The sequence below is a fragment of the Balearica regulorum genome, chromosome 1, assembly GCF_011004875.1.
Source record: "Balearica regulorum gibbericeps isolate bBalReg1 chromosome 1, bBalReg1.pri, whole genome shotgun sequence".
Taxonomy (NCBI): Eukaryota; Metazoa; Chordata; class Aves; order Gruiformes; family Gruidae; genus Balearica; species Balearica regulorum.
Genome location: NC_046184.1, coordinates 133,137,210 through 133,150,538, shown reverse-complemented (window position 1 = coordinate 133,150,538; position 13,329 = coordinate 133,137,210). Strand labels below are relative to the sequence as shown.

Here is a 13,329-nt window from a genome sequence, read left to right as displayed (position 1 = left end):
ACACATGCATGCTAAATGCACTGGAAAGAGTGTCTAGTTATAGATGAAATTATGTAATCAGGCTGATGCAAGCCAACACTGAGCACTCAGTTTTAAAATGAAATGATTTAGATTGCTCTAAATTATATATTTTTTTAATCAAAACATTTGTGATGATAGTATTTTGTTTTCCTCTTTTTTCCTGCTACACTTCAAATTTTTTTTTCCTCTCTTCTGATGATGATTATATGCGTCTGCAGGACCTGTGTTATTCTCTGTCCCCTGCAAACCTGTTTTTGCCTTTTGCTTGATTGGAAAAACAATTTCTCTTCCTTGTTTCTTCTTGCTCTGTCTCTGACTGTCTTTGTGGTACATGACCTGGAAATGTGATTTAGCTTTGAATTTATGCAATCATATCCCATTTAATATTCCTCTGTTGTCAATAACAGTTCTAAGAGATTGAGAACCCTGCTTCTACATGTGCATGGGCAATTTAATGAATTAATGGATTTCATTTTACTAAATGAAAAAAACAACCCTAATATAATTTGACATTATGTTGGCAGTATCCTTTAGAACCCAGTCAGTTCAGGACCCCTTGATGATAAGCAGTGTACAAAGCTTTAGTAAAACACTCCTTCTTTCTTCACCACCTTTTAGACAACTGAATTGCCAGAACAACAGTTACATTTCTTGACTCAGAATCAGATTCAAGGCTTCGTTGAATCAGTACTTCCTCTACTGCCCTCTGTGACTGCTAGACTGGTCTGCATTGCTGAATTTCCATTGAAAACCTTATGGGGAAACTTTACAGGACTTAGAGATGTGTGCTTCAGTCTTAAAATTTGTCATGGCTTTTGGAGAATAAAACTAATTTAGAATCAAATAGATTTCTTTGATGTTGTTCAAACATCAGCTTTGCATTCCAGTGTTTCTGCTGAGGACGTATTAACCTTGCCAGTGCTTCATGCAGGTGACATATTTGTGGGGTGGAGGATGTGTCTGCACACATACATGCATATTTTTTAAAGCATACTAGTGCTCTTCATAATGAAAAAGATAGAAATGCAAATGATTTGTTTCTTATGACTTTTCTGCCACTAAAAACCTAGATGGTAAAGATGGGGAAGTCTGTGAGGGTTGCATAATGATAGCACAGTCACCAGTTACCTCTCTTCCAGTGCAGAAGCATCCAGGCAGCAGAGGGAGTCCACGCTGGTAAATAAGCCTTTTTCTCTGTAACATCTAGAAACAGAGAATTTAATCAGGGGTTCAAAATAAAGATTTATGACACTTGTTACTTGGGGTTTTTGTTTTGTTTTTTAATAAGTTTTACTCTGTCACTTTTACTTTGCACTCTAGAAAATGAAGAAGTCAAAGAAACCACTTTACGAGAGCTTAAAATGCTTCGCACTTTGAAACAGGAGAACATAGTGGAGCTGAAGGAAGCCTTCAGAAGAAGAGGAAAATTATACTTAGTTTTTGAATATGTGGAAAAAGTGAGTCGAGTTTGTAGTATGCTTGCCGCAGTTAAATCATCAGCTTACTGGAAAAGTGTCTCAAATTACTTTTACTTTTAAAAATTAAGCTATTCTGATCTATAAAGAGGAACAGCAGAAACTTTAATACAATCTGAATTGTTGCAATTAGACATTTATTGTGAGAAAGCAATACTAATAACTATACTATTGGTTTTACTTCATGTGTTGGTATTTAAAAAAAAAAAGTTCTTCCATATATGAACATAAACATATTCAAATTATGTAGACTGGAATACATATAATTTGAAGAAAAAATTCCATCCAAATTCTATAGTCCACTTTAATTGTAATGCTGATTAACTGTCCTGTCTTATGCTGTGTAATGAATCCTGACGTAGTCTTTCAAAACAAGATCATAGACTTTTGACCTTGGAATCTGTTTCAACTTTCTTCATCCTTCCCTGTTAAAAATAGGAGTTGTTTGTATATTTCTGTAACAAGGCCACTTTCAATAGTTGCTTAGAGGGATTTGGTAAAGATCACTGTCATTATCCAATCTTGACCTCATTTGAAATGATTCCAAAAGTTCCTTAGATTGGCCTATTACTGCCAAGCATCCTGGTCTGCTTCCAGGGAGAAACAACCTAGAACAGATTGGTCTTTTGTTATTTTTGCAACCTTCATGATGAAGGTAGACCTTCCCTCTGAATTCTGTCCATTTAGCATTTCTTCATGGAAATAATTAGATGGTATTCAGATACACACAGTAAAAATAAACACAAGCTTAAATATATGTATGTCTGTAGCTTTCACGGATATTGTTCCCTTGACTGAAATTTTCATTTAATATCCTGCCAGGGTGATATTGCAGTCTAGCTGAGTGCTAGTCCTCTTCAGTCAATTATTTCTTGTGTAAAGATTCCTCACCCTAAATACTGTGTCTCCTTTATCTCAGTTTGCAATTTATTATGTTGTATAACTTTATTGCATAATGTGAAGTGACCTATATTAGCCCACAGTCTGGCAGAAATCAATTTTGTTTTTTACCAGCAGATCAGCAATTTCTACTGTGGTGGAGCTTACTTAGATCTACCATCCAAAGCTTGACTTGTTCCACGTGTGTTCCTTGTAATTCTTCTAGACATGTGGAATGTCTTTGATTGCACACCAACTTAGAACGTACATTTAATTTTCCATTATAGTTGATTTGGGTAAGCTCTCCGTAGTAATGGGTTGGAAGCGCAGCATAAGTGAAAGACATTTAATTCATGTCATAAGGGGTATACTTCAAAAATTGTTAATATTGGTAAAAACACCAGGCTGCAATATCTAACATTATTTGTATCGGAATAAAAGACTATAATGATAAAGGAAGGCATCATGTATAGACTATGCCTAATGTAATTTCTATATTAATGGTCATCTTTATTTTCATTAAACTTTGCAGTCTACGAACATTTCTCATTTTCAGATAAGTCAAATAATTTCCACAATAATTTCTTTTGAAGACTAGTGATTTCTGTATTTTTGGATGAGGGAAGGGTAGAAAGAATTAAATAAAATGTGGTGTAGTGGCTAATTTTTGTTTTAACTGATGATGAGTACCTTGTGTCCTTTAGGGATCTTAGCTCTGCAATACTCAAATCCAGATTACTTAAATTCACATTTAGTCTAATCTCCTTTATTCATCATCCCCTTAGTTAATGTCTTCATATAGGATTATGTCTCACTGTGTTGATGCTACTATTCTGGTTTGTATTTGTAACACTAACTTCTTGACTGACTTACCCAGATTCACAGGCTTCTGTGTGGACAAGAGTCTAACTAAAATCATTATGGTTCTTTAACAGAAAATTCCTTTTTTCAGATCTGAAGTGTATTTCTAAGGAAACTTACACTCAAGCACATAATTTCCAGCATTTATCCACAGATTGCAAAACTTAGAAATGTTTTCAAATATTATCAGTCTCCATTTGTTTTGTCTTATATTTGTATTCATTAAAATCTCTTAGAAGAGAAACCTCAAAAATTTTATTATACAACTAAAGAAAATGTTTGTCAAAGACAAGGTAAATTTGTTTTAAATGAAAAATCTGCAAGTGCTCAAATCCATAATTAAATGAGTTGTGTGAGGCAATATGGCCAAAATACTTATTTCTGTTTCATTATTCAGTAAATAACACTTTTCTCTCTTCAAGTGGGCTGCTGCTGCCCATTATTCATTCAGGATTCAGAGTACAAACACCATTGTACTTCTAATTGTGCAAAATTGGAGCCATTTGCGAACATAATGGGAATCTAAGTGTCCTTTTTCACAGGGAAATTTGCTAGTATAAACAATCAGTTTATTTTTTTTTCCCCTAGGTACATCCATAAAACAGTTAATATGGCCATAGTTACAGTAGTGCAAATATGTCTAAGATCAATATAGCTAATATATAGCTACAGGATACTCCCTAGGTTACACTTTATGCCCCTATGAGGCATTTTTATACCTGTTACTTTATTGGCACTAACAGGCTTGTGTTGTTTTAACTATACCCATTCACATACAGACATGGTTTGTGATTAATCATGGCCTTGCTACATCAAAGCAGCAGAACTAGCTTAATAATGAAGAAAACAATATGTTAAGGCATAGTCAAATATTTACAAAATGTGCTCTACTAAACTTTTCCTATAGCCACACTGACCTGGTCTTTCTGTTTAAGCAACTCTTTGTAACTAACTGACTTTTTAGAAGTTTTAGGCTAAGTGATTTGATGCCAGTTTTTAAGGACTTATGGCATATTTGTGGTTCACCTTTAAGGATTATTGTCGTCACAAGGGCTTTCCCTAGAATGAAAACAGCTAGGAGTATGCTTATGATTAAAATCCACTCCTTGAATGTTAAACTGCTGATTTTGCATAGCCAGGCTCGATGGCCTAAGTATGTTGCTTCAGAATGCTGAAAGCATGTTCTCTTTGAGCAACTACAGTATAACTCTTCTAAATAATGTGTCTTTTAAACATTTAGAATATGCTTGAATTGCTAGAAGAAATGCCCAATGGAGTTCCACCAGAAAAAGTGAAAAGCTATATCTACCAGTTAATTAAAGCAATTCATTGGTGCCATAAGAATGATATTGTTCATAGAGGTAAGTGTGTAGTTCTCCACGTGGAAATAAGCCCCAGGTAAGAATTTGTTTTCTAAAGGGAAGGATGGTACGGCTTGAAGTAATTTGCATTTAACATAAATATAAGCAGTTGCTTTATATCAACAGAAAAAAAAAATCTTTACATTTGGCTGGGTCTTATGTCTGCTGTGTGACTTCAGATCATTTTAAAACTAAATTCATCTACATATAAATCTAGCTGTCTGCTGTCTTTGGGGTATGATACAAAGAATGTATCATATGCACTGCAGTACAGACGTTGCCAAAGGAAAAGGAATTTTTTTAAACATTTCATGGCGCTCAGTCATTTTACTTTTGAATCTGATAATAGAATATTAGGAGAAAAATAACCCAGAACTTAAAGCTTGGTCCCCCATGTTTTACTTCTTAAGGCAGTTCCTCCCAGTTCCCATGAGTTCAGCTCTATATATTTACTTTCCCCTCTAAGCTTCAAGCACTTAGAGTACATATCTTGATGTGTGACTTTAGCTAGTGTTCTGTATTTTATCCTGATTTAATAAAATTGTATTTTGCTTTGTGGCTTTCCAAGAGTAACATTTCTAATGTTTCCAATAAATTAAAAGTCTCATACAATATACTATTTATATTTGAGACTGATCAAACATAAGCAAGAGTCTGAAAATACTTTGTAAAACATAGTTTGAAAAATATACCCTATATGGATACCACAATATCCATATAGGAATAAAAAAACAGGCTTAAAACTAGACAGCATATTTTTTTCTAAACAAATGATAAGAGATGATCAAGAAGATCATCATAACTGAAAATGTTGAGCACAACACGCGTAACATTTTATTGGTTAACTGGGTAATAAGATATCAGTTCTTTGTATTGTTTTGCAATATGCAATATTCTGCATGTTGGTTTGCTGCCCAGATATATCTGAAAGCACCTTTTATCTTCCCATATTTTGTTGGGAAACAGTTTAAAAGACTTCAAAAGGCAGAAAATTAATCCTGCATGTTCACAAACTGAATTGCTGGAAGCTGTTTCAGCAGTTGCTCATGTAATGCTTCATTTATGATTGCATGAATATCTCTAAATACGTTATAATGAAATAATATTTGTTGACAAAGTTCAAAATTAAAAAGGGAAGTTAACTGTGTTTTTTTCTCTCTCTCTCTCTCTTTCTCATTCTGATACACCAGATATCAAGCCAGAGAATCTCTTAATAAGCCACAATGATGTTCTGAAGTTGTGTGACTTTGGTAAGTTCAATAGATAGATACCTGCTTCTTACCTTTGTAAAGAAAATCTCTTGCAGAGGAGTTTTGCCTTATTCTTATGAGTTATACAGTATGTGCTCTTTAAAACCCTTTTAGTGGTCAGAATTGATTACTTTTTCAGGTTTGTGGCTAGTACTTTAATTTGAACGATCTCTGGGCTTAATTTGCATACCCTGTGAAATACCTGTATTAACATGTCAATAGAAACACACCTTTATCTCTTCTATATTTGACAAGGTTTTCACTAGCAGTGTTACTGGCACCCAGCTGAGAAAAGTGCAGATGATAAGCTGATTAGGAGGCTAGCAAAACTCTAGGTTTATCTGACCTGTGTATTAAAAGATAATTCTTTCTTGTTTAGTACAGACACAATAAGCATTTTAAATGTATTTTTTATATATATTTTTTGAACCACTGGCTTTCATGGACTGTTATGTGTGTAGTTATAGGTCAGCTTTTACTGTTACATTACTCTTGCTCAAAGAGTCATGTGTCCACATATGATTAATGACTGAATGGCTGGAGGTTAGTCAGAGTTGTACATGTGATGTTTCCTGACCTATCCATACCTACTTAACATCAGCTTTAAGGATCTGAAGAATCATCACCCAAGGACAAGGCGAACTTTGACCATGTGAGTAATCCCCAGAAGACAACAGGGCGGAGCGTACACTGTTCCAACAATCTGTATTTTTATTCTAAATGCTCCATAAACACAGAATAAAATATTATTCCCTCTCAAAAGCTTACAGTTTGGCTTGGTAAATAAAAACCAATTTCATAGCGCTACCCAAGGGCACTTTTCGGTGAGAGCAGTTTGAAAGCTGTCATTTCAAACCTCTGCAATTTTGAATGAAAAGAAGAACTGCTAAAAAAAATAGATTGAAATAGTTTTTTATGAACACAAAAAGGCGTTTGTCATTTGCAGTGCTGCTTATTTCTTTTGATCCTAAAGGCATTTTTGCTTAAGCATTCAGAAACAATAACCATTCCAGGAGAAGCTTTAGAAGATTTGGTCCATATGAGCTCTTTGAATTAAGGGCAATTTATTCTGCAATGCAAGGAACTGCACAGCTCTGACAGAACACCAGGGTACTGTTATATGGTGCCCTTGGTGCCTTTGCCTTTCAGATATCCACAGGTGTCCTGTCTGCACCGCTGTGGCCCCCCTCCCCTGACAGCTCTGTGCCCAGGCTGCCCTGGCAGCGCTGCCAGAGCCCAGAGCTGGTGGGGCAGGATTTTCCCTTACCCCACACTTCTTTTCAGGGCCTTGCCCCTGCAAAGCAAACCCTACTGGGGTTGGCAGGGCCAGGGCTCTCTCAGAGGGGTGAAGGCTGGCATAGTGTACACCTTGCTCTCTCTCCAATCCTTCACCTGAAGGGGCCTACAGGAAAGCTGGAGAGGGACTGTTTACAAAGGCATGTAGTGATAGGACAAGGGGTAATGGGTTTAAGCTGAAGGAGGGTAAGTTCAGATTAGATGTAAGGAAGAAATTCTTCGCTGTGAACAGGTTGCCCAGAGAGGCTGTGGATGCCCCATCCCAGGAAGTGTTCAAGGCCAGGTTGGATGGGGCTTTGGGCAGCCTGGTCTAGTGGAGGATGTCCATGCCCATGGCAGGGGGGTTGGAACCAGGTGATCATTGAGGTCCCTTCCAACCTAAACCATTCTATGATTCACACATGCATAAGCCCCCTCTGCCAGCTTTGGATGGTTAGAGGACCCAATCACTGCCTTGTGCAGAGCTTAACAACCAATTGTCGGGCAGTGCCTGCCCCTGAGCAATGTGTGCTCCAACCAGGGCTAATGGCATCATAAGCAGGAACAGCCAGTGGGGGCATGAATGGGTCCTGATGGGAACTGTTCACCCCCACCTCCTTCCCCAGCCATGGGGAAGAGCCTTCACTGGCCCTTGCGCTCGCTCCCTCATGGATTGGTTGGTTGTTGTTTTGTTTGGGGGGGGGGGGGGGGGTGGGGCACAGAACATCCCCCCGAAAGTGACATTCACTGTTAGAGTTGGCATATGCCTTCATCTAACAAATCTTTGCGTGTGAACTCCTGTCAGCATCCTCTGTGCAGCAGTATTATGGGAAAACAAAAAGCCAGACAAATGCTATGATCGCGTCTTGGATGACAGTTTTCTCACTAGATATAGATGATGTGAATTCTGTCAGCAGTGATGTTCTGGTCCATTGGCTTGCTCATACTCTGCTCTCCAGCCACGTTCTCTTTCTGCTGTTGAAAAAGGCATTCAATCACAATGTACTCGCAGTGCTTGGCACAACCTGAAGGAAGACAAACTAAATTATGGGAATTTCTGATGTTCTTATTGTTCATGTGGGTTAGTTGAATTTAAAATTCCAAGCAACCCGTATAATTTGCGATCAGTTTTAATTTTTTAGCCTTATTGCTAATCAACATTATTGCTAGTAGCTTAAGCTATTACTGTAAAATGTCTGTCAAAATGGTATTAGCCACAAGCATTTCCCGAACACATGTACAGATTAGAATATAAGAATTTGCCTTTTAATATGAAAAAGAGGTTGTAGCCAGGTGGCTGTTGGTCACTTCTCCCAAGTAACAAGTGACAGGACAAGAGGAAATGGCCTCAAGTTGCGGAGGGAGGGAGGTTTAGATTGGATATTAGGAAAAAATTCTTCACCAAAAGGGTTATCACGCGCAGGCTGCCCAGGGAAGTGGTTGAGTCACCATCCCTGGAGGTATTTAAAAGGCATGTAGATGTGGCACTTAGGGACATGGTTTAGTGGTGGAGTTGGTAGTGTTAGGTTTATGGTTGGACTCGATGATCTTAAAGGTCTTTTCCAACCTAAACAATTCTATGATTCTGTGATTTAACATATGCTGTCTGCCTACCTAACTTAAATCATGCTTTGGAACACAGGTACTTGTCACTTAGAGTGCCACATTCCTCATGTGATAACCAATGCAAAGAAAAGATCTATGCATCCATCCCAGTGCAGATATGGAAGTAATTGCATGTTTCTGAATAGTCCAGTGGACAAAACAGTTTGAATAGAAACGTTCATAAATTTTTAACAAGATAGTTCTTCATAATCCTTGTGCCATGTGTTCTGTACATATCGTGCTAGATAAAAATGAGATTGAATGTGGTACTTGCCTGGACACATGTTGTGTGGGTGTCATTTCTGCCAATAGAAGTGGAAAAAGAGAACAGTACAAAATGCCAGTTACAGCAGATGCATCTGACTGTTGGAAATAGGCTTTCTGACTAGTGTGTTTGCTGTTTCAACACCAGAGCTTCAAAATTACTTGTTTTAGCAATCTCTTAATCTCTGTATGATGCGTAGCATAGAAATCGTGAAACGCAGGACTGGAAAAGACCTCAAGAAATTCTCTAGTTCTTCCACCTACTCAAAGAAAGGATTAAGCATGTCTGTGTCATTCTTGACAGGTGTTTGCTTAGCTTATTCTTAAAATTGTCAGTAACGGAGGTTCCCTAGTGTTCCTAGGCACCTACTTAAGTACTTGCAAGTCATTGATGTTAGAATGCTTTACTTTATGTCTAACTTAAATTTGCCTTATTTCTCTATAAGTAACTGAAAATCTCCTTTTTTCCTCACGCCTTTCTCCTTGACATCTCTCCTACCCTGTTCTGAGTTGTTTTAAAGTCCCTGCTTGAAATCTCTCATTTGGCTTGTTCTCCCTCCTTGCATCATGATGCATTTGCAAACTATATTGCTTTCGTAGTTGCTCTCACCCAAATCGCCTTCTGTCTTCATGTTCTAATCTATTCCTTCTCACTCTTTAGAGTTTGGTCTAATCTTCTCCCTTGTCATATTTTTTGTATCAAAAAATTCTTCTTAATACCTCAGCACAATATGGAGCGAGGAATAATAGGTTAACTCCACCACAACATAAAAAAGTAATTGTGCCCTTAGAAAGGTATTATGCTTTCTTGAATTGTTAATTCTGTCCACCATCCTTCAGTATCATCTCACAGAATCAGAGCAGTAGCAAATCCGTAAGATTGTTTCTTGCATCACCAAACAATATGTAGATGACACTGAAGCCCATGATGATAATTTTCCTTTCTGTCTTGCCACATCAAATCTATGCTGCACCTAGTCTGTAAAGTTGGGGGCTAATCCTTTTTTCAGACTACGTTAGCTGCTGCTGATCTCTGAACATAGTAGCTGCTGACCGTACCCAAGTTCAATAGACTGACCTGGAGGGAGGAGGATGCATCCTTGACTTGTCGAATCTTGTGCAACCTGCTCTAGGTGATCCTACTTTAGCAGGGGGGGTGGACTAGATGATCTCCAGAGCTCCCTTCCAGGCCCTACCATTCTGTGATTCTTCTGGTGCGCATAGGCTGGTGGGCTGTCAGCCTTGAGCCTTAGATGAGCATGGGTTTATTTGTATCATGCGACGCCTTCCTACTCCCCGTTCAGTTTGGGACTTCCCACTGTCCACTTTGGCTGTCCCATTTCTTCAGTGTAGCTCCTGGTTATCTTCCCTCTCTTCTTTAAACACGTGAATTAATTTTTCACTGACAAGATTAATCAGGTGGGTCATGTAATTTGAAAAAGAAACAGGGCTGTCTAAGCAGTTCTAAATATAGTAATGTTTAGAAATTTACCCAAACCCAATGTTACATGTAATAATTCTTTTCCAGCTTTTCTCCAGCACCATCAGTAATGTTCATTAGACTTTATGGGAACACATCAGAATTATTATTATTTTGGGACAACTTTGAAATATCTATTCTTCATCATATATGCCTTTTGGTTTACTAACTCTTGAAGGTAGAGGTATCTTGCAGAAAGTAACAGCTGTGTAACCTCTGTCAGTAACCAATTTATCATTGTTTTCTCAAATCACTAATAAGAATATCTGCATCCAAACCTTTACTTCAACTTGGAGTAAATTAGTGTTCCACTGGGGTGAGCAGAGCTGGGCTCCTTCACAATAAGCTGCCAAATGAGATACACTGTCAGAATAAAAAAAAAAAAAAAATTTAAAAATTACAGCCTTATAAGGATAATCATGTAGGAAAAGCAATTTTGGCAGCTTCTGCATAAGAACTCAGATGTAAAGAAAAATGACTCTTGTATTTAAGTAGCACTTAGTGATTCTGAAAATGAAATTATGCCTTACACCTCTGCAACCCTTTGGAATTTTTATTCTTTCTTCATCATTCATGCAGTAATGGAAAGACTTATAATGATTTCACTGAAGTGAATTTTGGACCAAGTTTAAATGCTATATCCCAGTAAGAAAGCATTTTGAAAATGTTACGTCTGCATTTCAGTCCCAAAAATTTGTCTCAGTTTGAGCTCTAAGAAGGAGCTTACACATCTGGAGTCTTGCTGCTGAGATCTGTATGTCCTATCTCACCTTAATATTAATCATTTCTTTGAAAACATTAAGACACTTGATACTTTTCTGATAACAGTGCCAGCATCTGCCCTATAGAACTTCTACATGAAAACTCCAGTAACGTCATTACTGTGGTGCTCGGCTCACTTTTTAAAAATGGAGGAGAATGAAAACAAAAATATAAATTATTCCTACATCTGGGGTTTCCAGTATTGCACTCTTCTAACAGTCGGTAGTCTTAATTGTTATGCCTTAGGACAGAAGTTAAGTTTCGGTACAATTGCAAATAAGTATACTTTTTCTTATTCTTAACAAAATGATGTGCAGGAGGAATCTCTCCTTAGATGAAAATAATACGTAGTTTCTTGACCAGTTTAAAAAATGCAATGCAGTGAGACTGTAGTAGTTAGGATCAATGATTGGAAGAGTCTACTCCCCGTGCATATGTTACATTTCTAATGTTATAAATCTTTGCAAACAGCATCTTTGTGTAATTTAGTGGCAATAGTTCAATAGCTTGCATGGCATACTGACAGGTAACTTTTATCAATCTGTTTTGATTATGGCCAAGCACCAAAAGTCATAGCAAAACCCCATAGACTTCTGAGGAGAGTATGCAAGTAAAGCAGTCATTAAAGCAGACACGCTGACTTTCACTGTCGTATCAATAAAAGCTTGTATTTCAGTAGACAATTGCTGGAGACATCATTCTGCACTAGGGGTTGTAAACAATTTGCTCCTATATAAATAGACGTGACCTCTTACTGCCAAAATCAGTGATGATATGCATATCGTATTTACAATAGGATACAATCTTTCACACTGTTTCTTTGACAGGCTTTGCTCGTAATCTCTCTGAAGGAAGCAATGCTAACTATACAGAATATGTGGCTACCAGATGGTACCGCTCACCTGAACTCTTGCTTGGGTAAGTACAGTTTGTAGAACTGCCATGATAAATCTTGACTGATTCTTTACATTTTTTCAAGCACCTTTTGTAAGATTTGCCCATGGAGAGCTGTGGTTGATTTAAAGAGAGGATTTCGAGAAGCTTCCAGATTTTCATTAATTTTTGTTCATTTCCAGTAGGTTGTCATGAATCATTGACATGTTGACCTACCTTGATGTCATGATTTAACCCCAGCCAGCAACTAAGTACCACACAGCTACTTGCTCACTACTCCCCCCCCTCAGTGGGATGGGGAGAAGAATAAAAAAAAAAAGAAAGTAAAATTCATGGGTTGAGAAAAAGACAGTTTATTAGGACAGCAAAGGAAGAGAAAAATAATAATAATGATAAAAGAATATACAAAATGAGTGATGCACAATGCAGTTGCTCACCACCTGTTGACCGATGGCCGTCCCATCCCTGAGCAGCGATCACACCCCCACTCAGCTTCCCCTAAGTTTATATACTAAGCATGATGTCATATGGCATTCTCTCTCATATGAGGAAAAGCTGAGAGAGCTGGGTCTGTTTACCCTGGAGAAAACTGAGAGGGGATCTTATCAACGCTTATAAATATCTCAAGGGCGGGTGTCAAGAGGATGGGGCCAGACTCTTCTCAGTGGTGCCCAGTGACAGGACAAGGGGCAATGGACACAAACTGGAACACAGGAAGTTCCACCTAAATATGAGGAAAGACTACTTCACTGTGAGGGCAACAGAGCACTGGAACAGGCTGCCCAGAGAGGTTGTGGAGTCTCCTTCTCTGGAGATACTCAAAACCCACCTGGACATGATTCTGCTCTAGCAGGGGGGTTGGACTAGATGATCTCCAGAGCTCCCTTCCAACCCCTACCATTCTGTGATTCTGTGAATATCCCTTTGGCCAGTTTGGGTCAGCTGTCCTGGCCGTGTCCCCTCACAGCTTCTTGTGCACCCCCAGCTTCCTTGCTGGTGGGGCAGTATGAGAAGCCGAAAAGTCCTTGACTTGGTGTAACGTTGCCTAGCAACAACCAAAACATCAGTGTGTTATCAATACCATTCTCATCCCAAATCCGAAACACAGCACCATACCAGCTACTAGGAAGAAAATTAATGAAACCAGGACACTTGAGCTGAGCAGTGTTCAACTGATTAAAATATGAAGCTGAATTATAACA

General features: G+C 38.1%; 1 protein-coding gene across 3 annotated transcripts in view; it reads left to right on the top strand.

Annotated features, from left to right (window-relative positions):
* Nucleotides 1-13,329, top strand: part of CDKL5 (cyclin dependent kinase like 5) — a 151,223-nt gene that overhangs the window by 92,045 nt on the left and 45,849 nt on the right. For all 3 annotated transcript variants that reach the window (XM_075775560.1, XM_075775557.1, XM_075775558.1), the window contains 4 exons: nucleotides 1,342-1,478; nucleotides 4,477-4,597; nucleotides 5,788-5,847; nucleotides 12,061-12,151. In XM_075775560.1, coding sequence (XP_075631675.1) covers nucleotides 1,342-1,478; nucleotides 4,477-4,597; nucleotides 5,788-5,847; nucleotides 12,061-12,151 — 409 coding nt within the window. The remainder of the gene's footprint in view (nucleotides 1-1,341; nucleotides 1,479-4,476; nucleotides 4,598-5,787; nucleotides 5,848-12,060; nucleotides 12,152-13,329) is intronic.